The sequence below is a fragment of the Oncorhynchus mykiss genome, chromosome 25 (genome assembly GCF_057628025.1).
Source record: "Oncorhynchus mykiss isolate SJ-2025 chromosome 25, ASM5762802v1, whole genome shotgun sequence".
In the NCBI taxonomy this organism is placed as follows: domain Eukaryota; kingdom Metazoa; phylum Chordata; class Actinopteri; order Salmoniformes; family Salmonidae; genus Oncorhynchus; species Oncorhynchus mykiss.
In genome coordinates, this window is record NC_143046.1 from 62,273,619 (window position 1) to 62,300,584 (window position 26,966).

A 26,966-nucleotide genomic window follows, 5' to 3' on the forward strand; every position below is an offset into this window, starting at 1 on the left:
ATCTAACCGGTTGTGAGATCTGTCAGCGGGGATTCTGTGTGTGTGTGTGTGTGTGTGTGTGTGTGTGTGTGTGTGTGTGTGTGTGTGTGTGTGTGTGTGTGTGTGTGTGTGTGTGTGTGTGTGTGTGTGTGTGTGTGTGTGTGTGTGTGTGTGTGTGTGTGTGTGTGTGTGTGTGTGTGTGTGTGTGTGTGTGTGTGTGTGTGTGTGTGTGTGTGTGTGTGTGTGTGTGTGTGTGTGGTGTTCTGAGTTAATTGAATGCAGTGGTGTCTGGAGCCTGTGTGTGCGCGCATCCTGAGGCTTTGTTGTCCACAGAAGGCCTGACAGAGCTAAACCCATACAGATGTAGGATCTTAATTTGAGCCAGTTTGCTACAGCAGGAAAATGATCCTGCAGCAACAGGAAATATGAATTATTATGGGGAGTAAGTAATGGATATTTTTGTAGGGTTTGATAATTTTTTGGAAGGGAAAATCAAGTCTGAAATTTCTAATTAGAAATTACAAACGTCAGAACCCTTTTATACCTCAAATACACCAAGTTTTTAGTTTCCCGCATAGCAGGAAAGTTCTCCCTCAACGTGGTGATCAAATTAAGATCCTACATCTGTACGGTGAAAAGAAAGGAGAGAATAAAAGAGGAGATGAGAGAAAAGAGTAGCTTGGGAGGAGAAGAAAGAGTTTAAAGGTAGAAAGGAAGAGAGAGAAAGCAGCATACCAGGGAGGGAGAAAGGAACAAGGGAGTGAAGGAAGCAGCGGACCTTTTCATGGCATCTCAAAAGGTAGAACTAGTTTAAGAGTTAGGGATTGTGGGCATTGTATTTCAGGTTAACCACAGAACTGATATCAGACCACCCTATGAGAGAGTGTGTTTAATCCTGTGGGCAGACATCAAATGGCCCAAATAGATGCCATCAGCACTGCATAAATTAACACCCAACCTTACAGTGGAAAAGAACGCCGACATTCCTAACTTTGACTCTTTTGTTTTTTAACAAGTGACAACTTGCCAAGGTGCACTGTGCTGAGATTGCCAGGGTGGTGTCGGATTCCTGGGACGTGCTTTATTTACGCCCTGGGTACTGCCGTGTTGACAGCTATGGCGTTTGTGAGGCACTGAGGAGTGTGGGTAATTTGCCAATGAGAGGCGTACTGATGGTAGACTGGGGGATAATTAAGAGGGTAGGCTTGGGTAATGCACCACCATTGAGATGATGAGATGACAACACAGAGAGAAGGGTTTTGTATTTCTGGGTCTAAGCCTAAGAGGGCATTGGATGAGAACATAATTTGCCAGAAAGTAATGAATTAGAATGCATTGAGTTTGATTAAACTTTGAGATGTTTTCCTGCTTTGTACCCATTATACTGCACCCGTTAGTTAGTCTGCTGAGGTGATCCTGTTTGTATTTCTAGGGGTTGAATTATAACCTTTGCCTACGTGTTACCGTGTTCACTTTCAACACCTTCCCTTTGCTAACCATAGAGGTATTTACAATCCAGACTTTTCAATATTGAATGTCAGAACTGAAGAAGTATTATCCAGTGGAATGTCTTTGCAGTGAAGCTAATCATGTTGAAGAATTTGGTCGTAAATATTTGAGACCCCTCCAGTATTACTCAATGGTGCTATTGTGTTATAACTTGTGTTGACGAAACTTTTCTCAAATTTTATTTTACCTTTATTTAACTAGGCAAGTCAGTTAAGAACAAATTCTTATTTTCAATGGCGGCCTAGGAACATTGGGTTTAACTGCCTGTTCATGGGCAGAACGACAGATTTGTACCTTGTCAGCTCGGGGGTTTGAACTTGCAACCTTCCGGTTACTAGTCCAATGCTCTAACCACTAAACTACTAGGCTATATTATAATTAGAATAAAAACAACGATCACGAGAAAAAGCTGAAATTGATGTTTTTTTTAATGAAAATTGTTAAAAACTACATTATCCGCACACTTTACAAGCACTTAATACAGTCTTTAAAGATATTACATGGATGAAAATTAAATTAACATATCAGCTTCAGACATACATGCTTTGAGCATTAAGAAAAAGGAAAGAGAGCAAAATGAATTAACATTATGGTATAACAAAATGAAGAGGAGCTTCTTTAAAATAAACATCAAAAGATACAACAGAAAATAAAATACAATTAAATTGTATCATTTGGCCTTCCTGTTTTGCAAATGTCATATGATATACACACAACCTCTTTCACAAGAGTTGTGGACATGTTTTCGACAGATCTTGGAAACCAACCAAGGCTTTACAAAAGTTACCACAAACAATTTGTGTAAAACAACAGATCCAAACTCGCAATGGAACAATATTACAGGCATTTCTTTGGTTTTGATATAACCACATCATATCAGGTACATCTTTGGTTTCTCATAGCTGCATGAATTTTGCCCAATCTAAAGTTGGGCCTTCAAACCCAAAGGGATGAGTAGGAACACAGTCTAGGACATGCAATGTTTTCCCTCCACTCACCAGGAGATAGGAATGAATATTGATATTATTGATGGTCTTGAACAAGAATAAGGCATAGGGAAGTAGATACTGTATGTGATTAACCATCCCTAAATGGTAGAACATGGGCTCCCAAGAAGCCCCAACAAGTCTCATCCTCCTCCTTATCACCAAAAAAAACAACCTCTGCCAGTTTGTAACATGAGACACCTGACACCATGACTTAATTAAGTGGCTTTAACACAGCTCATACAAAGATGCTCTGTCCTGACAACATCTTAATCCTGGGCAGAGCGCTGAGCTGCTGGCACTAATGAGCAGTAAATTACAATAGGATGGAGAGAGATCCAATTTATAAAGGCTTCAAAGGACTCACAGCTCATGAAGAACAAAGGGGCTTGTTTTTTTGCTAGGATTGCCCATGTTGTTGGTAAGAGGATCCCACTTTGACCTCCCTTATCTTCATCCCTACTCTAGGTGTCCCCCTGGGGTACAGGGATCATGGCTGCGACAGCATGGGGAAAGGCCCTTGAGACTGTGAGAATGTGCAGACCTGTACCTTTACCTCAGTCACTGCTCAATCTACTGTGGTTCTAGTAAGGATATCAGAAGCTTGTTCTCGTATGAACGGCGTGTGTGTGTGTGTGCATTTGAAAATGAGCTCACTTCGTCTCGAATGTTTTGCGAGTCAGTTTATTCAGACATGCCAAAATGGTTTGAAATGAAGCCAATTAAAGTCTGAGGTTTCAGTCGTTCTTCGTGCAGGTTAGTATCTTTGTCTGATATACAAAGAAACAAGATCTGCATAGCCACATAATGTGGGTTGGATTGACAAATGTGTGCCTTAGGTATTTTTCTCTCTCTCTGAAAGGAAAATCTGTGTACATAAAAGTTTATTATGATAATTGAATGTTTAGAACAGTGAAAAAAAATGAATATTTTTTTTGCGATGACTTTGGGGCCTTAAGGAGGCTGGGGGGGGGGGGATCTTTAATCTTTATAAGTAATGTGATTGGTGAAATGAATGCTGAGATCTGTGGTTCTGATGGTGGAATATCATGAAAGTTTTTAGTGCATCTACGCTACATTGGAATACAAAATAATAACAATAGAAGTGTATTTTTTTCATAATTTAGGAGCAATATATTACACAGATTCAAATTTTTATATTAAACAACAAATGAACAAAATAGTTATATAAAAAGAGAAGTTGGAGAGAATGCTAAATGATGTTGGGCATAAGTGAACATTTCCTTAAATTTGGCTCAAATAAATATAAAAAAGTAAACTGTGCTATCCAGTTCAACCATACTATACTAAAACAGTTTGCATACAGAATGAAAAAAAACACTGAGTGTACAAAACATTAACAACACCTTCCTAATATTGAGTTGCCCCCCCCCCCTTTGGCCTCAGAACAGCCTCAATTTGTCGGGCCATGGACTCTACCAGGTGTTGAAAGCGTTCCCATGTTGGAACGCTTGGCACCAATGCTTCCCACAGTTTTGTGAAGTTGGCTGGATGTCCTTTGGGTGGTGGACCATTCTTGATACACACTGGAAACTGTTGAGCGTGAAAAACCCAGCAATGTTGCAGTTCTTGACACAAACCGATGAGCCTACCACCATACCCCATTCAAAGGCACTTTCATATTTTGTCTTGCCCATTCACCCTCTGAATGGCACACATACACAATCCATGTCTCAATTGTCTCAAGGCCTAAAAAATCCTTCTTTAACCTGTCTCCTCCCCTTCATCTACACTGACTGAAGTGGATTTAACAAGTGACATCAATAAGGGATCATAGCTTTCACCTGGATTCAGCTGGTCAGTCTGTCATGGAAAGAGCAGGTATTCTTAATGTTTTGTACACTCAGTGTATATATCATAAGTAAAAATAAAGAAAACAGTCCAACAAACTAAAACAAAAGGAATCCATAAAATTCCTGCTTTAAAAAAAAAAAAAAATCTGCTAATGTCCTGTACAGTCTTCAAAATATCAGCTATTCTACTGCATAGATTATCAATACATTAACAACTTTACAGGGGAGCTTCACTCAGACATCAGTACAAATAGTACATTAAATTGTCAAGCAATGCAGAATTACTTTGAGACCATGTATTGTTTTTAATGATGTTTCATGGACTGAAGGGTGAATCTCCAAACCTCACACCAAATAAAAGCTTCAGAATCAACTGTTATGTTACATTAGCAATACAGCCACAAGCCATCTAGGGCAGTTTCTGAGACACTCGTGAAGCAAACATCATATTTGACCTCTATTATCACCTGACAGTGAAAGGCCGTTGAGGCAGTACAGTCACTGGTCTGGATGCTTAGCTTGTAATGCCAAGAAAGGTACTGTCATCTGAGGGAAAAGGATCATTTTGGTCGTGTTGGCTAGTTAACCACAATAGCACTAGCATTTTTTCAGTTCATCAGCTGCATAGAGTGAATGGCTATGAAGGTTTTGCCATTCATAGTCTTTGGTATGCATGTACCTGTTTTTCAAAAGATCCTGATATATTACTATGGCTTTTTGTTGTAACACCAGAACATCTATTTACAGTTATTTTGCATTTCTTACTCATCAATTGAAAAGCATGAGATTTGTATGGTTTCAGAGCCTCAGAGAGTAGTCCCTGTCACAGTGCAGGATATACCCATGGCTTGCATAAAGGCAATCTCTGGCCATGGCATCCTGACAGACAGTGAATGTCTTTGGTCAACTAGGAAAAGGGTACGAAGCGAGTGCGCGAGAAATAAAATACAAACATGCAGCATTTATTTTTGGGGGAGGATTCATCTTTTTTTGTTCGTTCATCTTCTTTACTCTCTCTTCTCTCTCCTGCATTTCCTCTAGCTGTCTGACAGTCAATAAGGCCTCCAGACAGACTCGTCCATGCGTCCAGAGCCGCTCATGGCCGTGGGGGAGTTGCTGTGGCTGCCGTCTGCCTCCACCCCCTCGCTCTGGTTGTTCAGGCCCTGGTTCATCAGGCTGTTGCCCCCTCCAGAGGCTGAGATTCCAGAGCAAGGCAGCAGGCGGGTGGGGGAACGCTCACCCCCGGTCCCGGCCGGGCCCACCATGGAGAACTGGTAGGAGCCGGACCCGGTGCCATAGTACAGGTGGTAGGGGGAGGAGTTGGACTGGAAGTGGCTGCCCTGGTTCTGGTTTCCAGGGTAGGGCGGGGGCAGGTAGGTGTGGTAGCGGGAGGAGGCGGACATGCCTGTCACACTGAGGCCTCCGATGCCCGTGCTGGAGGGGTTGGCTGAGTAGGTGAAGGCCCCTGGGTAGTGCATACGTGGGTCTGAGAAACGGGGGTCGGTCAGCGGGGACAGAGAAGGGAAGGTGGTCCTCTGGGGGAAGAGGTCAGCGGTGGGACCTGAGCGAGGGAGAGAGACACGACAGATTTGGTTTAGAAACTCCTGGCGCACATAGATCAAACTCATGGAAATGTTTCAGAGTCAAAGTGAGATAGGGACAGAGTTCCTTCCTTTGACAGGAAGCTGTAGTGAAGTACCACATCCCCAACTGACAGTGTGGGCTCTCCAGTCTACAACCCTGCAAACACTAGCTACAAGTAATAAACTGAGACATCAAGCTGTGACAGCACATCACCACACAGCTCTGTGAACCAGATGAAGTTATGAGTGTCCTCCCTCTCAGCCTTTAACATAGCCCTCCTACAGAACCCTACCAGCTGAACTAGAGTAATGTACAGGAACAGCGTTCTCTGTTGTTTGGAGGAATGAAAAGAGGTATTGTCAGAGCAGAGTGGTGCTTTGAGTAAACACTGATAGCTTGTTGTGCAGCGTGTGCTGTTGTGTAACTCTACATACCGTACATCAAACTGATGAGAGAGAACAGGAAACTAAAGAGGTAACCATCCCATTCAGACAAACAGAGGGAGGGAGAGGGAGAGATTTCTATGTATTTGTGTATTTTGTCAAAGTAATGCAAGCCGTCTCAATGTCACATTCTTGTCAGTGCTAAACTATCCTGAAGTGTGGTCACATAGGTAACACAGCACACAAAAGCCAGCTGTTTTGACTTAAATTTCACAGCCAAACATTCCCTGATTTATTCAACTGATCTTGCTCAAGGGTTTGACTCTGCAGTTTTTCTCGCTGGGATTTGGGGCAGCTCCTGTCACCAGCATATTTCCTTAAACACAACACCATACCGCCCCCAAAAAAACATGCATGACTGCAGGGTTAGGCTGATTTGGCAGTTCTTTCCAAATGTGTGTGTTTCAAGTTTTAATGTCACGTACAGTGAAATGCCTTTCTTGCCAGCTCTGACCCCAACAATGCACTAATCAATAAGAATGTAATACTAAAAATAACAAGAGAACAAAAACACACAAGAAATACAAATAAGAATACGAGAAAGTAAGTAAGCATACTATATACAGGGTCAGCCAGTTCGTTTGTGTGTGTCTCTCGCTACCATTGATTTGGTAGCTGGCTGTTTTGGCTACAGCATGCTGCCACCTACTGTACTGTAGTATCTGGGTTTGATAGGTACATACAGGGACAGATCCACATACCATGCATTGAATGTATGCACCTAGGCCTTCAGCTAGCCTACCTGTTGGATCAGTCAGGTAGAGAACCCATAAAGGCTCCACTTACAATTACCAATATTGACAACGGTGATTTTTCTTCTTCATTCCGTGTGATGTAGGCTTCTGTAAACCAATAAACTGACGTTTAATGTCTCTGTTAAACGGACTACCCTTGTATTTTAGTTGGGTTTTGACTGTCTCTATGCACACTCTCAGGACTCAACCCACTCACGCACACTGACACTCCAACACGCACATGACATGCACACACATTTATACTGACTCTACACACACACACACACACCCTTCGTTTACGCTGCTACCAATCTGTTTATCCTGTATATAGCTTCTTACTTTCCCCTGTTTTTCAATTTGTATTTATTGTGTGGTTTCTGTTCTACGTTAGGTTATTTTCAATACTACATTGAGTTTGCAAGAAAGGCATTTCACTGTACTTGTGCACGTGACATTAAACCTTAACTCTCTACTCGATCAGTTTCACTTCTTTTTGGCAGGCAATCAGGAATGAAGGTTTGCTCAGGGTGCGGCAGTCAATCACCTCTGAGAAAGTAGGCCAACGGGAGCCATAGAACACCTGACAACTGTCACTCATCTCTTAGGTCACGTCTCACGGTTTTCGTGTTACTGAAGCCATGGTTTTTGGAATAAGAAATATATGTTTTATGACATTAAATATGTAGCATAGGCCTATATCTGAGACTTATGATGGCATTGTCATTTAGACTTTGTTATGGATTTTGGTTTTGCCAATACCCTTCCCATGCTCACCTGTGTTATCATTGGTAAGTCATCGCCCTCTTGCTATCCTACTGCAATGTAAATCATCCCGTTCCTTTCCTATATGCTGTTTCCCAGTGTATTGATGTATAAAACATTAAGAACACCTGCTATTTCCATGACATAGTCTGACCAGGTGACTCCATGATCCCTTATTGATGTCACTTGTTAAATCCACTTCAATCAGTGTAGATGAAGATGTTAAATAAGGACTTTTAAGTCTTGAGGCAATTGAGACATGGATTGTGTGTGTGGGCCGTTCAGAGGGTGAATGGGCAAGACAAAAGATTGAAGTGCCTTTTAAGATTTAAGCACCTGTTTAAGTGTGTCGAGAACTGCAATGCTGCTAGGTTTTTTACGCTCAACAGTTTCCTGTGTGTATCAAGAATGGTCCACCACCCAAAGGACATCTAGCCAACTTGACACAACTGTGGGAAGCATTGGAGACAACATGGGCCAGCATCCCTGTGGAACGCTTTCAACACCTTGTAGAGTCCATGCCCCGACGAATTGAGGCTGTTCTGAGGGCAAAAGGTGTTCCTAATGTATTGTAGAATCGGTGTATGTTTTAATCTAGATGTACATAGGGTAATGGGCTGGATGCTGATCTTGTCAGTAGAACTTTTTGTGGCCTGTAGCATGGGTGATTTTCTAGTACATAGGAAAGAATGGCATATGTGTACTGATGAATAGTTAGTTATTGGGTAAGGTGGGCATGCAGGTATGCATGTACGCTCTGGAATTTTATTGACTTCTTTGTCTTTTGCTGTGGCTTGGGAGAGCTCAACCTACATTGTGATTGTCAACAGGTGTGATATGGTTCCTTGCACCTGCCACGCACACGCACGCAGCCCCCCCCCTGAACCTACTCATTTGTTTGTCTGATTCCACTGGATTTGGTTTGGATGGGCTCAGTGTTCCCACATGACTCTAGTATAAAATGTGGATTTGGATGGCAGAGAAAAGACAGGCTGTATTTGTGAAACAGCAAGCGCTTGCACGCCACAGCCCCGAGGGGGGAAGATGCTGAACTTGCGTGCCATAGTCTTGTTGAAATGTCTTTCCCCTACGTCTGGAGAATTGGGTCCATTTTCAGCAACAAAAAAATATGTTCCTTTGCAATTTCCACGGCTCCTGCTTTCTTTTCTCAAGAACACATTTATTTTCTGCAGTTGAAAATCTCTTCCTTTTCGGATGAAGGGGGGTTAGTGAGGAGGGTTGGGGGTGTTGTTTCTTTTTCCAGAGTCTACCAGGCACCAGAGTCGGGCCCCGTATCTGATTTCACGCAAAGAAAATCCAAACCTTCAGCTGCTGTTGATTCAGTATAAGTGGAGTCGGCCCACTAATTCCTACCGGACTCCCAAAAAGCTCCCTTTCTCTCTCTCCCCCTCTCTGTCTCTCTCTGTCTCTGTCTCCCTGATAAATATAGGCTTCAGGGTGGAGCCTGTATCTGTGGCACGGGGACTTGATGGCTCTGGCGGCTTTGGCCCACCCCACACATGATCTCTATTTAATTGTCGCCAGTGGAAACGTGTTGACTAAATTGCGGCGGGGAGAGGCTCCTGTATTTTGTCAGGGGAAACTCAACTGGACACTTATCACAACACCTTAATGGGGTTGAGTCCCGTCACAACCTTGGCGGTGGGCCAGCCAGTCACCACCACTGTTTACCTCTCAGCAGCTCAGCTGCTCCCTCTAGAGGAGACGGGTAGATCAGCAACTCTCTACTCACACACAGAACCACAGTTTTGCAATCTTCTGTTAGCTACCCTGATCTACACACAGCCCCTCCTCATCTCTCTGCCAGCTAATTATAGGCTGAGGCTCTGCGGCTCCGGGGCTCTGGGGCTGTGGTAACAGCGGGGCTGTGGGTACAGGGGAGGAGGAGTGTTGGATCTTTGGTCCTGATGCGGCCTAGCTGGTAGCAGCGGCCCACCCAACACATGATCTCCATTAGGCTCAGCTGAAACGTGTTGACTAAATTGCAGGGACAGGAGAGGGGATGGACCCCAGAGGGCTAGTTGGTGCGGCCCGCCGTCTGTGATGTTCCCACTCTAAAAGGGGTGGCGGCTGGGAATCAAGTTTTTTTTAATAGAGAACACATTGTTCTAGCGCGCTCCTTTTTTCCCTTCACTCTCCTCTCTCTCTCGCTCCCTTGCTTGTGTGCACGTTCCCATATTGAGTTCTGCCACACCGCAGGAGCGGGGGAAATCTCTGTCTCTCTCGCTTGCTCTCTGAGGTCCACTAGTCCACAGTCAAGCGTGTAACCCAGATATGGAGGGAGGTTTGCCTCATTTGCTTACGGGAGAAACTGATTTTGGTTGTTAACATAAGGGCGAGCTGAGTTCGCCAGCGAGGTGTGTGAATGTGTGTGGGGGGGGGGGGGGGGGGGATGCAAATCCAGGCCCTCACCTGTGAAATGTTTACTCAGGCTGAATGCAAACTGTGACGAGCAGTGTCCAGGGAATGGTGTCTCAGGCAAATAAGTGGAGGGGTGGGAAAGAGGGAGAAAACAGACCAGTCTGGCCCAGAGAGAGAGAGATGGAGAGAGAGATCTCTTCTCCTTTCATCTCCTTCCCTCAGACCGCAGCCAGAGAGGAGTGACTGTCCCATGCTTCCCAGACCATCACTGATTTAAGAGTAGATTAGATTTTTTGTTGATGAGTTGTGAGAATGAAAAGTTGTTACGAATGCTGAGTGAGATCTTGATCAAACGCTGCAAGAATAGTCAAAGTTTGGCCAAGAAATACATTGCCAGGGAAATAATGTTGGTCCACAAGCCAAAGAATAGGAGACACAAATGAACACAAATTATCCTTAGATGTTTGTTTAAGCGCTCAGGCCTTGGGGTTGGAGCTTCGCATCTGATGCAAATAGCCTTCACCTCTTACCGTGGCTCTTCTGAACTAGAACAACACGGTCAACAACCCCAAAGCCCTCTCCATTGCAGCCACTGTAGCATGTGAGCCCAGCAGGTTTTGCATGGCTCTACCTATCACTAGCAACACGATTGAGGCATTAGGGTGTTTGTGATGATACAACACCAAGATGTTCCTAATGCATCAATGAACCAGATGTGATTTATGAGTTTGTTAACTAAATCAACTGTTGTTTCCTACTATGACTTATTATTATTTGACCAGGTAAATTGACTGAGAACACATTCTCATTTACAGCAACAACCTGGGGAATAGTTACAGTGGAGAGGAATGAGCCAATTGTAAGCTGGGGATGATTAGGTGACCACAAGGGACAGATTGGGAATTTAGCCAGGACACCAGGGTTACCACCCTTACTCTTACAATAAGTGCCATGGGATCTTAAGTGACCACAGAGAGTCAGGACACCCATTTAACATCCCATCTGAAAGACAGCACCCTACACAGGGCAATGTCCCCAATCACCGCCCTGGGGCATTTTTTTAGACCAGAGGAAAAGGTGCCTCCTACTGGCCCTCCAACACCACTTCCAGCAGCATCTGGACTCCCATCCAGGACCAAACCTGCGTAGCTTCAGAAGCAAGCCAGCAGTTGAATGCAGAGTGGTATGCTGCTGGCCAATGAGTTCTGGCCAGGTGGCATGTGCACTCTTCGATATTATTGTTGATCGTAATAGTTCAAAAATCTCTGTCTCTCTGGAATTGGATATGAAGTTCATGATTAGACATTAGGACTTCTCCCCACTACCGTTAGTCCCCATCAAACGGCAATTCCACTTTTCACACCCTAGTGAGTATTTTGTTCTGAAGTGAATATCTGTCAAGGGAATGTCTCGCTCGCGTAGTGTCAAAAGTAAATATGTCAATCTATACATTCCATCTCTGCGTACATTCCATCTTCTAGTCATTGAAAAATTATGAAACTGCTGCATTGTGTTTGGAAATCACTGACAGTCACATCTAAAGTCTGTTTTACAACGGGGGCTTTCTCTTATCAAACCTTTTGAAAACCATGATTTTCCAACAAGCCTAATTGATGAGTCATACAGAAGGGGCTTAGTATGAGGATCATCAAGGAGTAACATTGAATGGTGTGTAAGCAGATGACTCAGCAGGTCTGGTGCAGTGTGCTTCGGTGGTTTCTGGGAAGAGAACGGGTGGGTGGCTGTGGGGCAGGAGAAGAAGAGTGCCAAAACACCAGGGAGGGAGGGAGGAAGGGGGTGTTTTGGAATGTTCTGGGATCCAGAGCTCTGAAGGCAAACCAAAACGCATTCCCCAAAATGTCACAACGAGTGGAACGCCCATTGCATATCCTTCGTCCCAGCTCTTCCATTATCTCTATATTAATTCCACCTTGTCAAAGAGATGATTGACTGACTATTGATATGAAGCAGTGTCTTAATTGTTGTTCTCAGCTACTCCTGAAGATGTTGGATAGTGTGAATTGGCTAGGGTAATGTTGTGTATGTAGTCCAAGCCTCCTCAATCATCCCCTCTCTGTACATTTCATGCCTGTTTTCTCAGACTAGTAATTATGGCCATCTCTTATTGCTCACCACGCCTCTCGTACTGCTCAGTGATTGGGCCTGGCATGTTATGATTAAGCCTCAGAAACAAACAAACAACACAAGCAAACATCTTTCCCATATAGGCCTGCACAGAGATATGACTCACGCTGAAATGCACCTAAAACCGGGGTCATATAAGCAGAGCAGAATACTTGTTCACTTCCTACCGCTGTGCGAGGGTGTGTGAATGAGAGAGGCCGAAAGAAAAGAGAACAAAACAAAAAAAACGAGCGACAACAATAGAGAGAAAGCACAAGTGAGAAGTAAGGCGACGTAGAGCAGTTTGGGATAAGGGCCCCAGGTAGAGTAGATATAATATCTCTCTTACTTGACCATCTGAGGTCGTCCTCCACCTTGCATGTCTTCAGAGTTGGTGGGTCAATCTGGTCAGACCACAGGGCTGCAATGGACATAGATAGTATGTGTTAATGAAGGAGAATTTAGACATGACACTAGCCTGACACTACTGTAGTCTGGGCAGGTATGACAACGACCTCATTACATGAGTGTTTCTCATTCTGATGCACAGTAGAAGTGCAAGAGGATTAGAGAGAATTGTTTCCGGTTATGATTCTGTAGGTTCTGTGCATGTACTGTGTTTGAGTGCAGATCTCTTCAATGCCCTATAAAAAGCCAGCAACATGTCAAAGCTATCTGAGTGTGGTGGTTTGGCTGTCTACCTGTGACAGGCTTGCCTGTGCTGACTGAGCAGAGAGGAGGGCAGAAGGGGAGCTCTCACTGGAGTGAGACTCGAGAGAGGGCTTGGGAAAACAGGGCTGAGGGGCTGATGGAGCTAACAGAGATATTTTGGTTTCTCAGGGGTCTGGGAGGAGGAGGTGTGAGGCCTTTGTTGGCCTGTCCAGTCAGCCTGTCAGGGAGAGAAGAATCCTTACAAGCGCAGCGCGTGAGACCCTGGTTCACACTCAATGGCCACACCGCAGGAAGCTGACAATTTGACATGCAAAGAGTGTTAGTTTGCTCTCGGACAGAGATAGGGCAATTGTTACAAGCCAAACTGTACGAATGAACCGTGGACCTCAAACACACATGCTTTTACTTGTACACGCACACTCATGCCCACACATTCTTAAAAAACCACTAGTCCATATACAGATTCAGACATACTGATAGCAGAGAAACTGTTAGACGTTGGCAGTCATATACTGTATCTCCTGTTATGAACAAAAATATAAATGCAACAATTTCACCGATTTTAATGAGTTACAGTTAAAATAAGGAAATCAGTCAATTGAAATGAATAAATTAGGTCCTAATCTATTTATTTCACATGACTGGGCAGGCCCACCCACTTGGGAGCCAGGCACACCCACTGGGGAGCCAGGCTCAGCCAATCAGAATTACAGACAAAAATACTTGTCAGTTTTATCAGCTGTCCGAGTGGCTGGTCTCAGACGATCCCGCAAGTGAAGAAGCCTGATGTGGAAGTCCTGGGGCTGGCATGGTGACACGTGGTCTGCAGTTGTGAGGCCGGTTGGACGTACTCCCAAATTCTCTAAAACAACGTTGGAGGCGGCTTATGGTAGAGAAATGGACATATAATTCTCTGGCAACATCTCTGGTGGACATTCCTGCAGTCAGCATGCCAATTGCCACTCCCTCAAAACTTGAGACATCTGTGACGTTGTGTGACAAAACTGCACATTTTAAAGTGGCCTTTTATTGTCCCCAGCACAAGGTGCACCTGTGTAAGGATCATGCTGTTTAATCAGCTACTTGATATGCCACACCTGTCAGGGGGATGGATTATCTTGGCAAAAGAGAAATGCTCACTAACAGGGATGTAAACAAATTTGTGCACAAAATGTAAGAGAAATAAGATTTTTGTGGGGTATGGACAATTTCTGGGATATTTTATTTAAGCCCCTGTAAACATGGGACCAACACTTTATATGTTGCGTTTGTATTTTTGTTCAGTATACTGCAACTCTAAAATGTGCAGTTTTTTCACACAACACAATGCCACAGATGTCTCAAGTTTTGAGAGAGCGTGCAATTGTCATGCTGACTGCAGGAATGTCCTCCAGAGCTGTTGCCAGAGAACTGAATGTTAAATTCTCTACCATAAGCTGCCTCCAACGTCGTTTTAGAGAATTTGGCAGTACATCCAACCAGACCACGTGTATGGCGTCATGTGGGCAACCGGTTTGGGGATGTCAACGTTGTAAACAGAGTGCCCTATGGTGGCAGTGGGGTTATGGTATGGGCAGGCATAAGCTATGGACAACGAACACAATTGCATTTTATCGATGGCAATTTGAATGCACAGAGATACTGTGATCAGATCCTGAGGCCCATTGTCTCGCTATTCATCTGCTGCCATCACTTCATGTTTCAGCATGATAATGCACGGCCTTATGTCGCAAGGATATTTACACAATTCCTGTGAGCTGAAAATGTCCCAGCTCTTCCATGGCCTGCATACTCACCAGACATGTCATCCATTGAGCATGTGTGGGATGCTCTGGGTCGACGTGTACAACAGCGTGTTCCAGTTCCCGTCAATATCCAGCAACTTTACACAGCCATTGAAGAGGAGTGGGACAACATTCCACAGGCCACAATCAACAGCCTGATCAACGCTATGATGTGTCACGCTGCATTAAACAAATGGTGGTCACACCACATACTGACTGGTTTTCTGAATCACTCCCAAACCTTTTTCTAAAGGTACTGTATCTGTGACCAACAGATGCATATCTGTATTCCCAGTCACGTGAAATCCATAGATTAGGACCTAATGCATTTATTCCAATTGACTGATTTCCTCATATGAACTGTAACTGTAACTCAGTAAAATCGTTGAAATTGTTGGCTGTTGCGTTTACATTTTTGTTCAGTATACTTATATTGCAGTTTTGACATGAACATACAGTAACTAAGGCCTGGAGAGTTCCTGGTCATGTCCCTGTCCCTAGCCGGGCTACAGTAACACTACACTATAGTATGAGCTGAGGAACAACATCCTAACCGCTATATTAGCAGTTGTGATCCTGACCTTGAGAGGGGCCAGGAACAGGGGGAGGAGGGGGATGTTCACCTATGCCCACACTGGGCCCAGGCTGGCTGGGGTTGGGGTGTGTAAAAGCTCTCTCACCCCCGGAGCTAGTCTACTTCCTCTCCAAAGGCCCGGATCAGCACTTAGCCTCTGAGAGGTCCCGCGCTTCGCCCCACAATGGGAAATTCTTACACATAAATGGGGTTATTCAGAAAGGCTTCGAAGCAGCTGGTGCGATCCGCTCAAGAAAATAAACATTTCCTTCAAATATTTTGATTGGCTGGTGGACAACATCAATACCAGCGGCACAGATTACCCCTGTTAATATGAGTCTCAGCCCCCTGGGTGGGGATAGAGATTGGGGGAAGGGGGTATGTGCATTAGGGGTAGAAGACGACGGCCGCGTCACAAATATGAACGTTTTTGGGGTGCCATCAGTGATGGCTGGGAAGACACAAATAAACACATACTCTGCTTTTTGAAGTGCATTTGGAGATGAAAGGGCCAAAATGGCGTCTGTCCACATGACTCCGGATTCGGCAGCGCCTCAGAGACATGTAATGCGCCTGTCGTAATGAAGCGTGTCATTGAGACACAGTGAATGCTGGGCCTTGTGCTGGCTTCCTGTTTCGCTTAGGCCCTAGGCGTCACCACGGAGAGATAGAATGTGAGAGGGGGAGAGAGAGAGAGAGAGAGAGAGAGAAAGCGAGAGAGACGCCAGCGAGGAAGGGAGAGGGAGCGAGCGTGTTAGAGAGCGAGTGAGAGGGGAGGAACATGGCCTTGGCTCAGCTATGTGGGACATTTGATATGTCTTTTGAGCCCTCACTTAAACATGAGTAAAAACAAACACATCGACTGAAAAATCCTATGTTCTATTTGAGAGCCCCCTGCCCTGCCTCCCTTTCCCCTCTCCTCAGACTCAATAGAGACTGTTCATTGCGCACATGTAGTTTCTGTAATTGCTGAAATGTAAAGCTCGACCCGGCTCTGATGTTAAATTATAACTAACACAAACAGTTGAGTCTGGGAAAAAAAGCTCTCTTTTCTCTTTTTCCAGCTTACTGTTTAGAGATGGCTTCAAAAGAGTTTTTTTTTTTAAATTGGAGAACAAAAACATTTTCAGTTTGAATAATTCAGATCTAACTAAGGTCACAAAAACAGAGTAACCACAAGTGCAGCTCTTAGGCACCATAACAAATAAACCCCATGGCGACCATTGATATATTATGTAAATACAGCGCTGGAGAAGTAAAACAGAATCCCTCGTTGCTGGTCTGGATTCCCGCTAGTTTTGGTTGCATTTGGCCTGAGAGCTCCTTTCCTGTATGGGTTTGGCACGGACCAGCATGCATTGCTGCCCAAATGGAGCTTGGAGCCAACAGCATCTCCACCAGGCTCACAGCATGGCCACCTCTCTCTGGTCTTGTCCTGACAGACAGTCAATGACCCACAAACCAACACAATAACCTAGTAAGCACATCTGGTACTAAACAGAGACATGGAGGCACGATGCTTTGACCTTTCCCTCTATAAGCATGTGCTATGTGCCCGGCTGCATGTTCCAGGGACTGGCATACTTGTGTCTTACAGTGACTCTTTGTTGGTTATAATTGGTTGATAATGTCCTGCTGGGTGTTAGAGTGGTTTTGAGGTTTGAGGTAGACACAGATCCAGGATCAGATTACCCAACTCCACATCCTAACATTTACCATTAGAAGGATTAAATAATATCTGACCCTGGACTAGCGGTTAGGGGCTCTGGGTCTGATCAGGGCTGTTAGTGGTAGACTGGAGCAGGCATTCGCTTGGGGGGCCAGCCGGCTTGTTTATGTGGAGTAAACAGTGTGGTCACTGTGGACAGGAGAGGAGGGGTAGGACCTCCCTCTAGCTAGCAGGACTTTCACAACCAGAGAGAATCCGGGATAGATTCACCTGTTTGACCTTTCACCACAGCAGAACTGCTGCAGATGTATGCCATTGGAAGATTTGTGGTTTATTGGTGGAGTATCTACGGTAACCACCAGTAAATTGTTTTATTTTGACCCCTGCTATTTTGTAACCTATACCATACAGGTGTCACGGCTTAGCATTCGACCTTGTGAATAGTATTATATAATTAATACAACTAGAGTGTGCTGTATCACTCACAGCCAACACACACACACACACACACCACAAGTTTATTGGGCCCTCATCAAAGCAGTGGAGCACTTGACTAGATGGCCGAAAGGTATGCTAGTATCTGATATTCATCTCCAGTCAGAAAAACACAGGTGTTGGAACAAATAGCATGTTAAATGATACTACCTCAAAAGGCAAAATACTTTCTTTTGGATGATTCAATTGCTGCTGTCTTTTTTTCTTAAAACACATTTAAGTTAAAAGAGCAACTTTGTTCTGGCGATCTTGTTTAGTTTAGTCTCCTTTTCAAAAGGGAAAGAGGAAAACTGAAATCAGGATTATTTCTGTAGCGTCCCGTTGAGATCAAATATTTTTTCCATTTAATCTTAACATCTTTGTCTGGCTGGTAAGACTGGAATGAGCTGTAGACTTTATACCCAGGGTGTGTTAAGGAGATGGCATTCTCTAAAAATCATTAAAACACACAAACACACACCACACACCAGAGTAAACCAGAATAACAATTTTGTTGTCGATTGTCTGAGTGTGAGATTTGCTTGACTGCCCTGGCAGAGCCACACACACAGCTCCCCACACGCCCTCCCGTAGGTTCATTCCTCACGGCAGCCTCACCTGTGGTCACGGCTGAACAAAAACAAGCGGCTAGCCGAGCAAGCGCAGTGTCTGCCAGGGCTTGAATCCTGTCACTGCATGCACTGTAATGAGCTCTTAATTATCCTGGCTGTCTAGAGCGCTAGCAGAGCTTGCAACATTGGCACGTAACTGTGTGAGTGGTGTGTGTTTGTTAGAACATACTGTGTGTGTGCGTGTTTGTTACCACATACTGTGTGTGTGTGTGTGTGTGTGTACGTCTGAGAATCCCACCCAGCGTTTAGCTTTAGTTGACAACAAAACTCTGTCTCTGTTTCATGGCTCAGACAACAATATGAAGCGAAGGGCTTCATTAGGAGATGATATTGTATTTTCTCACGTTGTCGTCAGCTGGAAAGTCCAGGTTTATGTGTGGATAATGGAAAACATTTTTTTTTGCAACAGCAAGATGGGAATCAATGTAATTATAAAGTGTTGACGCTCACTCATCTATTACCCTGTGATCCTCCGCAAAATACAACTCTGCCTGCGACGACTGCCAAAAGCAGAGGCGCGTGTCGTGTTTATATGTAAATACATCCCTGTTTCCAAATGTATTTATTACAAAAGGTACTATTTTAGTTTGAGCTGGGTTTGTAGTTGTGTGTTGTCTAAGCTGGCATGGAGATGCCCAGGTTTATATGTCACTGGGTAGCTGAGAGGAGGGCGAATGTGTCTTCATTGTTATTGAATTATTTTAGCACTAGCCCTGAGCTATAAAGTCGTGATGGTAATATCAGAGATTAAGGTGTGTGGTTTTACAGTCCTCCACGCACGCATGCACGCACACAGAGATACAGAGACACAGACAGACACACACTCTTCAGAGAGGGCCCCTAGCACCTGCAGGTGTTGTGTGGAATCAGTTTGGAGCTCTATACCTCTCATCCCTGGCGGCTCTGAGCCACATTAATGTGTTGTGTCTATGTTGGAGGTGTGTGTTTGTGTGTGGGGGGTTGTGCATATATATACGCCCCACGTGTTTGTGAGCGTGCTGTGTGTGTGTGTGTGTTCAACTGGTGCAGGTCTTTGAGATCTGACAGGCCTATGAAGAGGTAATTCCTGCCCTAATCCTCCTGCAGCTATGCAGACAAGTACAGAGCCTTTCTTCACATGCCATCCCAGCATTGTCTGTACACCTCTCCTGCTAGACAGTTTGGAGATATTAAGAAATCCCTTATGGATAAGTCCCTCTGGATAAGCTTACCTGCCATGGCCCTTCCATTGGCAGACAACACGCAGTAAAGTACAGAACCCAAACTTAATATCATGAAATATATATTGTATCTCTGTCTAACTGCCAACTAATCCTGGTCCTACTGGTCCACAGCACTGGCAGATGATTTTCCTTGGCCATGTTCAGTACATTACATGGCACTTATAGAGGAACAACATCATCAGTTAAACTAAGTCCAAGCTGGTGCTGATAACCACAGTTGTGTAAGCTGAGCTGTACGATAGGTAGGTCCACAGTGGTGAGTCAGGAGCACAAGGCTAAACCCCATGAGAGATACACTTCCACCCACAGATAGCAAAACACTCCTAAACACACTGATAAAGACTCATTAACTGGGAAGTAGCCTTACTCTGTCTGTCAGCCTTAACCCCCTGCATGAGAACTAGGGAGTGGGTGGGAGAGGACAGCGTGTCTGTGTGTGTGCCTCGTGTGTGTTTGTGTCTGTATGTCTGTTCGTGTTTTGTCTGCACACATCCAGACATGCCATCACGTTAAGAAGCTCTGACACACAGTACCAGTCAAAAGTTTGTACACACCTACTCATTCCAGGGGTTCTTTTTTTTACTATTTTCTACATTGTAGAATAATAGTGAAGACATCAAAACTATTAAATAACACATATGGAATCATGTAGTAACCAAAAAAAGTGGTAAACAAATCAAAATATATTTTATATTTGAGATTCTTCAAAGTAGCCACCCTTTGCCTTGATGACAGCTTTGCACATTCTTGGCATTCTCTCAACCAGCTTCATGAGGTGCCTTGTTTAAAGTTAATTTGAGGAATTATTTCCTCAATGTGTTTGGGCCAATCAGTTGTGTTGTGACAATGTAGGGGTGGTATACAGAAGATAGCCCTATTTATGGCAAAGAGAAATGACAGTCCATCATTACTTTAAGACATGAAGGTCATTCAATATGGAACATTTCAAGAACGTTGAAAGTTTCCCCAAGTGCAGTCGCAAAAACCATCAAGCGCTATCATGAAACTGTCTCATGAGGACCACTACAGGAAAGGAAGACCCAGAGTTACCTCTGCTGCAGAGGATAATAAATTCATTAGAGTTAACTGCACCTCAGATTGCAGCCCAAATAAATGCTTCACAGAGTTCAAGTATCAGACACATCTCAACATCAACTGTTCAGAGGAGACTGTGTGAATCAGGCCTTAATGGTCAAATTGCCACAAAGAAACCACTACTAAAGGACACCAATAAGAAGATACTTTCTTGGGCCAAGAATCACAAGCAATGGAGATTAGGCTGGTGGAAATCTGTCCTTTGGTCTGATGAGTCAAAATGTGAGATTTTTGGTTCCAACCGCCATGTCTTGGTGAGACGCAAAGTAGGTGAACGGATGATCTCCGCATGTGTGGTTTCCACCATGAAGCATGGAGGAGGTGGTGTGATAGTGTGGGGGTGCTTTGCTGGTGACCCTGTCAGTGATTTATTTAGAATTCAAGGCACACTTAACCAGCATGGCTACCACAGCATTCTGCAGCGATATGCCATCCCATCTGGTTTGCGCATAGTGGGACTATCATTTGTTTTTCAACAGGACAATGACCCAAAACACACCTCCTGGCTATGTAAGGGCTATTTGACCAAGGAGAGTGATGGGGTGCTGCATCAGATGACCTGGCCTCCACAATCACCCGACCTCAACCCGATTAAGATGGTTTGGGATGAGTTGGACCATAGAGTGAAGGAAAAACAGCCAACAAGTGCTCAGTATATGTGGGAACTCGTTCAAGACTGTTGGAAAAGCATTCCAGGTGAAGCTGGTTTAAAGCATGCCAAGAGTGTGCAAAGCCATCAAGGCAAATGGAAAAGAATCTAAAAGAAGAAGAATCTAAAATATCAAATATATTTGAATTTGTTTAACATTTTTTGGTTACTACCTGATTCCATATGTGTTAATTCAAAGTTTTGATGTCTTCACTATTATTCTACAATGTAGAAAATAGTACAAATAAAGAAACCCTTAAATGAGCAGGTGTGTCCAAACCTTTGACTGGTACTGTATGTCTGAGAGCGAACTTCCACCCACGTACCCTCTCTCCCCTAAGACACACACACCTCCTTCCCCCTGTCTCCATTGCAGATCTGACTGTGCCAGTCAGTCTGAGACTGACGTGATTGCGGAGGAAGCGGGCGGCTGTGAGATTCCTGAGGCTGTAGAGTGGTGTGGTGAACCAGCTCCAGCCCCAGTGCCTTGGCCAGGCTGTTTGGCAGTGATCAGGTTGCCACCTGGCCCCAGACTGGACCCTGTGACCGATGCAGGGCATCCGGGGACAGAGCTGGCATGAGTGAGCGGCCCCTGCCAGTAAATGTACTGGACCCTCCCCCGGGTCTGGGCTCTCATATCAGTAGGGAGGGTTGTACTCAACCTGGGGCTTCAGCCTGCCACATACAGGCTAACTCAGCCCCTAAAGTGAGAACAACACCGTCAGTTCATTATGTGTCACAGTCAGACCATGCAGGCTAACTCAGCTCATAACACCACAGCCATGAGCTGTTCACTCCCTTACCGTCAGGGCAGATGATATTGGAGCATGAGGTCTGATACAGGCTCAGAGACAGTTTCAGAGACAGAACTGGACTGACCAACTGGACCACCTGGACTGACCCCTGACTCTCTACACCTTAGCAAGCATTCACACACACATAAACTCCTGTATTATACTTATGCCAAAAGGTTTACTCTACTCTACTGAGCCATTTACTTTATGTTCCTATTCTTATCTTTTATTATTTCTTAATGTTGTTTCATTGTCCAGAAGGAAGCTGCAAGTAACCATTTACTTGTAGTGTATACCATGTGTATCCTGTACATACGACTTATAAAACTTGAAACTGATAGCAAAGTCAGCTCTCACTGTCGGCAGGGAGAAGCATTTGTACCGCTAACCCCTATATACAGTGCTGTAGCCGAAGGTGGAGTGTTTTGTGATGAGTGAGCAACACTGACTTGGGACAGACGGTGTGAGTGAGTCAGTGTGATAGTTGTTCCTGTCTGGTCAGCGGCCCTACCTTGTATCTGGGACTGGGTAGAGGGCCCCAGGTGGCTCTGGTGCATGGGCCGGGGCTGGGGGTTACCAGGCCCCATCCTCAGGCTGGCCCGCTGGTAGCGCTCAATCTCTGTCAGCCTATCAGAGAACTGCATCTTCTGGGGGTCCTCCATCTTCACCCTGTGTCCTGAAAGAGAGCGAGAGAGGGAGAGAAAAAGAGAGTGAGAGGAGAGCCAAGTTACCACCTACACAGCCGGGAAATCATGGCTCTTTATTCGTTTTTCCCCAGCGGTACCAAATGGTCAAAAATAGTAAAAGCAATAACACATCCAAATGTTTGGTCTGCAGTAATATTTGAGTTTTATTTCCTAACCCTGTCCATGGGCACCAGCAGTTTACAGCTTATTACGTTTTGTGAGGGTTTGTTTAGAAGTGGAATGGTTATATTGGCAATGGCATCCCATTCTATTCTAAGACATAATTAGTGTGAAAACAAATAGTACAGTGACAGAATTATACACATGAATAAAGGCCACTGTCCTCCACCAAATAATCTGATTCAGTCAGATTATACGAAAGCTTTCTTAGAAATATAGCAGTACTCATAGAATGTTGACAGGCACTGGACTTGTGGTTGAGCTAAACTTGCAATTGCCTTTGCGTTAAAATCAGATAAACATTCATATAGGAATAGCACTAATACTCCGGTGTATATCAATAGTACTAGCACAATAATATAATTATAGTATGATAATAATAGTATGAAATTGTTTAACTTTACGGCATGAGAAAATTCTGCACTCAGAAGTACAGCCCCAGACTGGGTCTGCTTGTCGAAATGATGACTATACGTCATACAGCGACTCAGGTCTGACCAAGCAGTTACTCAGTGAGGGAAACACCCAGGAATTGCTCCTAGACTATATTACTCATCAGACTGGAACACACTGTGTGGACGGTTGCGCGTATGTGCATGTGTGTGTGTGTGTGACGAGAGAGGTGGGAATGTACGAGAAAAAGCATATTTGGCACCTCGATTACATTTGATCTGAACAAGACTTGGAAAGACAAATCACTACACTCAAACCCAAATCACTTTGAATAGTTTTTCTTAAAAGTTATACTTGAAAGGCTAATTCCAGTGCAATCTCTCTCCAGCTTTGCTTTATCTTGGCCAGGTCGCAGTTGTAAATGAGAACTTGTTCTCAACTGGCCTACCTGGTTAAATAAAAGTGAAATAAAAAAAGACATGTATTTAACATGTGGTGTCACAATAGAAAATTAAATAGTTTACATAAATATTGGCAGTGTATATTCTACACACACCTAAATGCCATACGTGAATCCGGATGAGGGACTCCTCTAATGGAAGAAGGGCTTTATATGTAACTATCAATGCAACAGACACATGTCTGAAAGAGCATGTAAACATTGTGGTTTTCTCCCTGGCATCTCTAATGTGAAGTAATGGCTGGATTTGAATATTTTATCACTATATAAAAGGGGGCCAGCAGACAGACTGATATGGATTTTGCCCATCCTCTCTCCAGACTTGACCCATGGGTAATATATCCTCCCTGCCTGCGACTTGACCCAAGGGTAATATATCCTCCCACCCTGCGACTTGACCCATGGGTAATGTATCCTCCCCTTTACCACTCACTCTTCTCTTTTCATACAATATAGAATTCTCTATCTCGCCCCTGCCCCCCCTTCCCACACACACAGACGTACACACACCAATGATGTGGACTGAGCTTGGCTCCCAAGTAGAATTTAACAGTTTACAATGCTTCCAATGGCTAGATGCAGACACATTCAAATCAACACTCACATGCATGCACATAACAAAACATAGATAAATACCCATAACCCACACAATCACCTCCCCCATCACACACACCAACACATTTTCTCTTGCCAGTAAAAAAAAAACACCCACACATGTTAACTCACATACTCACACTGGGATCAACACCCTCCCCCGTGTGTGTGTGTGTGTGTGTGTGTGTGTGTGTGTGTTTAATCCGTTACATGTAAAGGATGACAAAAAAAACACTGTAATGAGTGTAATAATCCATTCCGTTACCAGCTAAAATATTGTAATCCGATGACAGATACTTTTGAAGCTTCAAGTCAGAGACCACTATGATGACACACCACGTGTGTTTGATGGTTCACAGGAAAATAGCAGGAATCGGCTTTAGTAGGCTAAGCTATGTCTTCCAATGATGCGACCAATGATTATCCAACTTGAATAAAGGTAAGAGGTAAGGATGACAGTAGAGGTGTAGCCTACGGGCGATATGGATATCACTTATAATTGATATCCACATAGCACATTGATGTGAATCACACTGCTGCTCGCTCATTTAGGTATTTGCTCCTTACGGATTGTGGTTGTTGTGGATGGCTGTTCACAAATGTGTATGTGTATTTTAACCCAGTAATGGTTGAATTGATTACGTTTAAACTGCCTATCAATCATTGTTTTTGCAACTAGTGCGGATACAAGCCTATGAAAAAAAGGTTTGATGGGGTCCCTCCATCTAAAGTCCTCTGAGGTATTGTGTTCCATACCGTCAACCACTAGTTTCATTTAAGAAGACTAGTGGGGCGTTTATTGTTAAATCTAATGTGTGCTGATAAAAAACAAAGGCCTAATGGACAAATGCTCAAACTTGCACACTTTTGATAGACTTACATATCTGCATATATTATCAAGAAATCAAAGTGTAACCAACAAAAATGTAAAACAATAGGTCTATAGCAAATGCAGTATATGGCATTCATTTTTCACATTCAAATAGCACTTTTAGGTCGTGCTCAAAGCAAGCCATTCCATTAGAGCAGCATTTATTTTTCAACCCCGAGGTAATGAATCCAATCAGTCCTCCATGACAACAAAAATCATAAACAACAGAGTAGGGCTTTCTAATAAGTCCTTAGTTTTGGGCTTATGCTCATGTAAAACAATTTGGCTAATCTATATTTCGATATTTCCAAGTCCTATTTTGGAAGGGGTATTACATTCATTGGAATGACTGGAAATCTGACAGACTTAATTTAATGTAAATATACAATTGCATTATTATATGTAGTAGAAAGCGATGGGTTAGAAGAAGTCTACATAACCAACCCATAAAGTAAAATGCAACACCCATTTATGACCAGCTATGTAAACTCTAACATTGATTTATCCTGCAATAGATGTCTTTCAATTGGTAATATAAATGTTTGTCTTCTAATGCCTCTTTAGGGGAAAGTAATCTAAAAGTAACGGAATGTAACCAGATTACGTTACTGAGTTTGGGTAATCCAAAAGTTACATTACTGATTACAATTTTGGACAGGTAACTGTAACGGATTAAATTTAAAAAGTAACCAACCCAACTGTGTGTCTGTGTGTGTGTGTGTGCATATGGATGAGAAATGTGTCTGAATGCAGAGACCAGGGCTGTTGGACATCTCCAGCTGTTTGTGTTCCCTGTGTTGGAAGTCAGACTTGTAGTAGGATGCAGTAAAAGTGAGTGACCCCACCTATACACCCACCATCTCACTATGACACAGGGACACAGTCTACTCCAGACACACCCGCTTAAGCACACTTATACTCACACACTTTTACAACTAGTATCTTGTTATTCACACATTTCTGAACCCAGTCCCCCTCCCAGTCCCCACACCATCGAGAGGGAAAGTGGGACACACACAGGCAGCTACAGAGCTTAGCTGGCTCCATCTCCCACACAGACACTGTGGCTACTGTCTGCTCCACCCCAGAGCAGGGGAGGCCAGGAGAAACGGCCCTCCAAATATAGACCAATAGTTAGTGCAGTTATTAAGAGATTTACACCACCTCAAACGGCTGAGGTCAGGGATATGATACATCCAGCTCTGTGGAAGAAGTAAAAAAACAACCAGGGGGAAAATTAGAATTGGTCACTTTTTCTGTGGCCTGTGGTGGTCTGGGATGAATTGGTTGGCGCTTTGGGGATGAAAGTGATTGTACCGCACGATCTCACACACACACACACACACAGCAGTGGATCTAGTGGCTCAGATCCAGCTGGCAGGGGGTGTGTGGCGACACACTGTACTGTACTTCCAGTAGAGGGTTTGGCCAGCCATGAGAGAGAACTATAGGAGCAGAGCTGAGGCTTCATTAGGACCATGCCTGGTGCTCATTACCCCAAACCCCACAGTTACTGTTAACACCACTAATCAACTCACATGGTCGACTCTAGCTCTCCTCTCTTCTCCCTCTTCATTCCCGACTTCCTCTCTGTCTGTCCCCTCTTTCTCCTTTTCTCTCTCTCTCGCCCTCCCTCTCATTTACTTTTTTTTTTATAGATGAGAAAACTTCAGCAGTTTCCCATCTGGAAGCTAACACAGTTTATACAGTATACACAACCTTCCTCCTGTTTTCTTCTGTTAGATATCATCACCACTCTAAGCTTCAGAGAGAGGAAATGGATTGGTGCGATGGAGGGAGAATGGATGATTGGCTTTTCTAGTCCCTGTCTTGGCCTTGGTTAAGAGACCGACAGAGCCCATGGCCTGCTTGCTGTTCAACGCAGTGTTTAAACCTCTT

General features: G+C 44.1%; 1 protein-coding gene across 4 annotated transcripts in view; it reads right to left on the reverse strand.

Moving 5' to 3' along the window:
• Nucleotides 1-1,898: 1,898 nt before the first annotated feature.
• The window catches only part of LOC110505435 (runt-related transcription factor 3), a 76,693-nt gene continuing 51,625 nt past the window's right edge, over nucleotides 1,899-26,966 (reverse strand). For 2 of the 4 annotated variants that reach the window (XM_036962235.2, XM_036962234.2), the window contains exons 6-8: nucleotides 22,395-22,559; nucleotides 12,667-12,738; nucleotides 1,899-5,849 (exon numbers count right to left, since the gene is read on the reverse strand). In XM_036962235.2, the coding sequence (XP_036818130.1) occupies nucleotides 5,341-5,849; nucleotides 12,667-12,738; nucleotides 22,395-22,559 (746 nt within the window). In that variant the 3' untranslated portion in view covers nucleotides 1,899-5,340. The remainder of the gene's footprint in view (nucleotides 5,850-12,666; nucleotides 12,739-22,394; nucleotides 22,560-26,966) is intronic. The other 2 variants (XM_036962236.2, XM_036962237.2) reach the window with 1 other exon arrangement.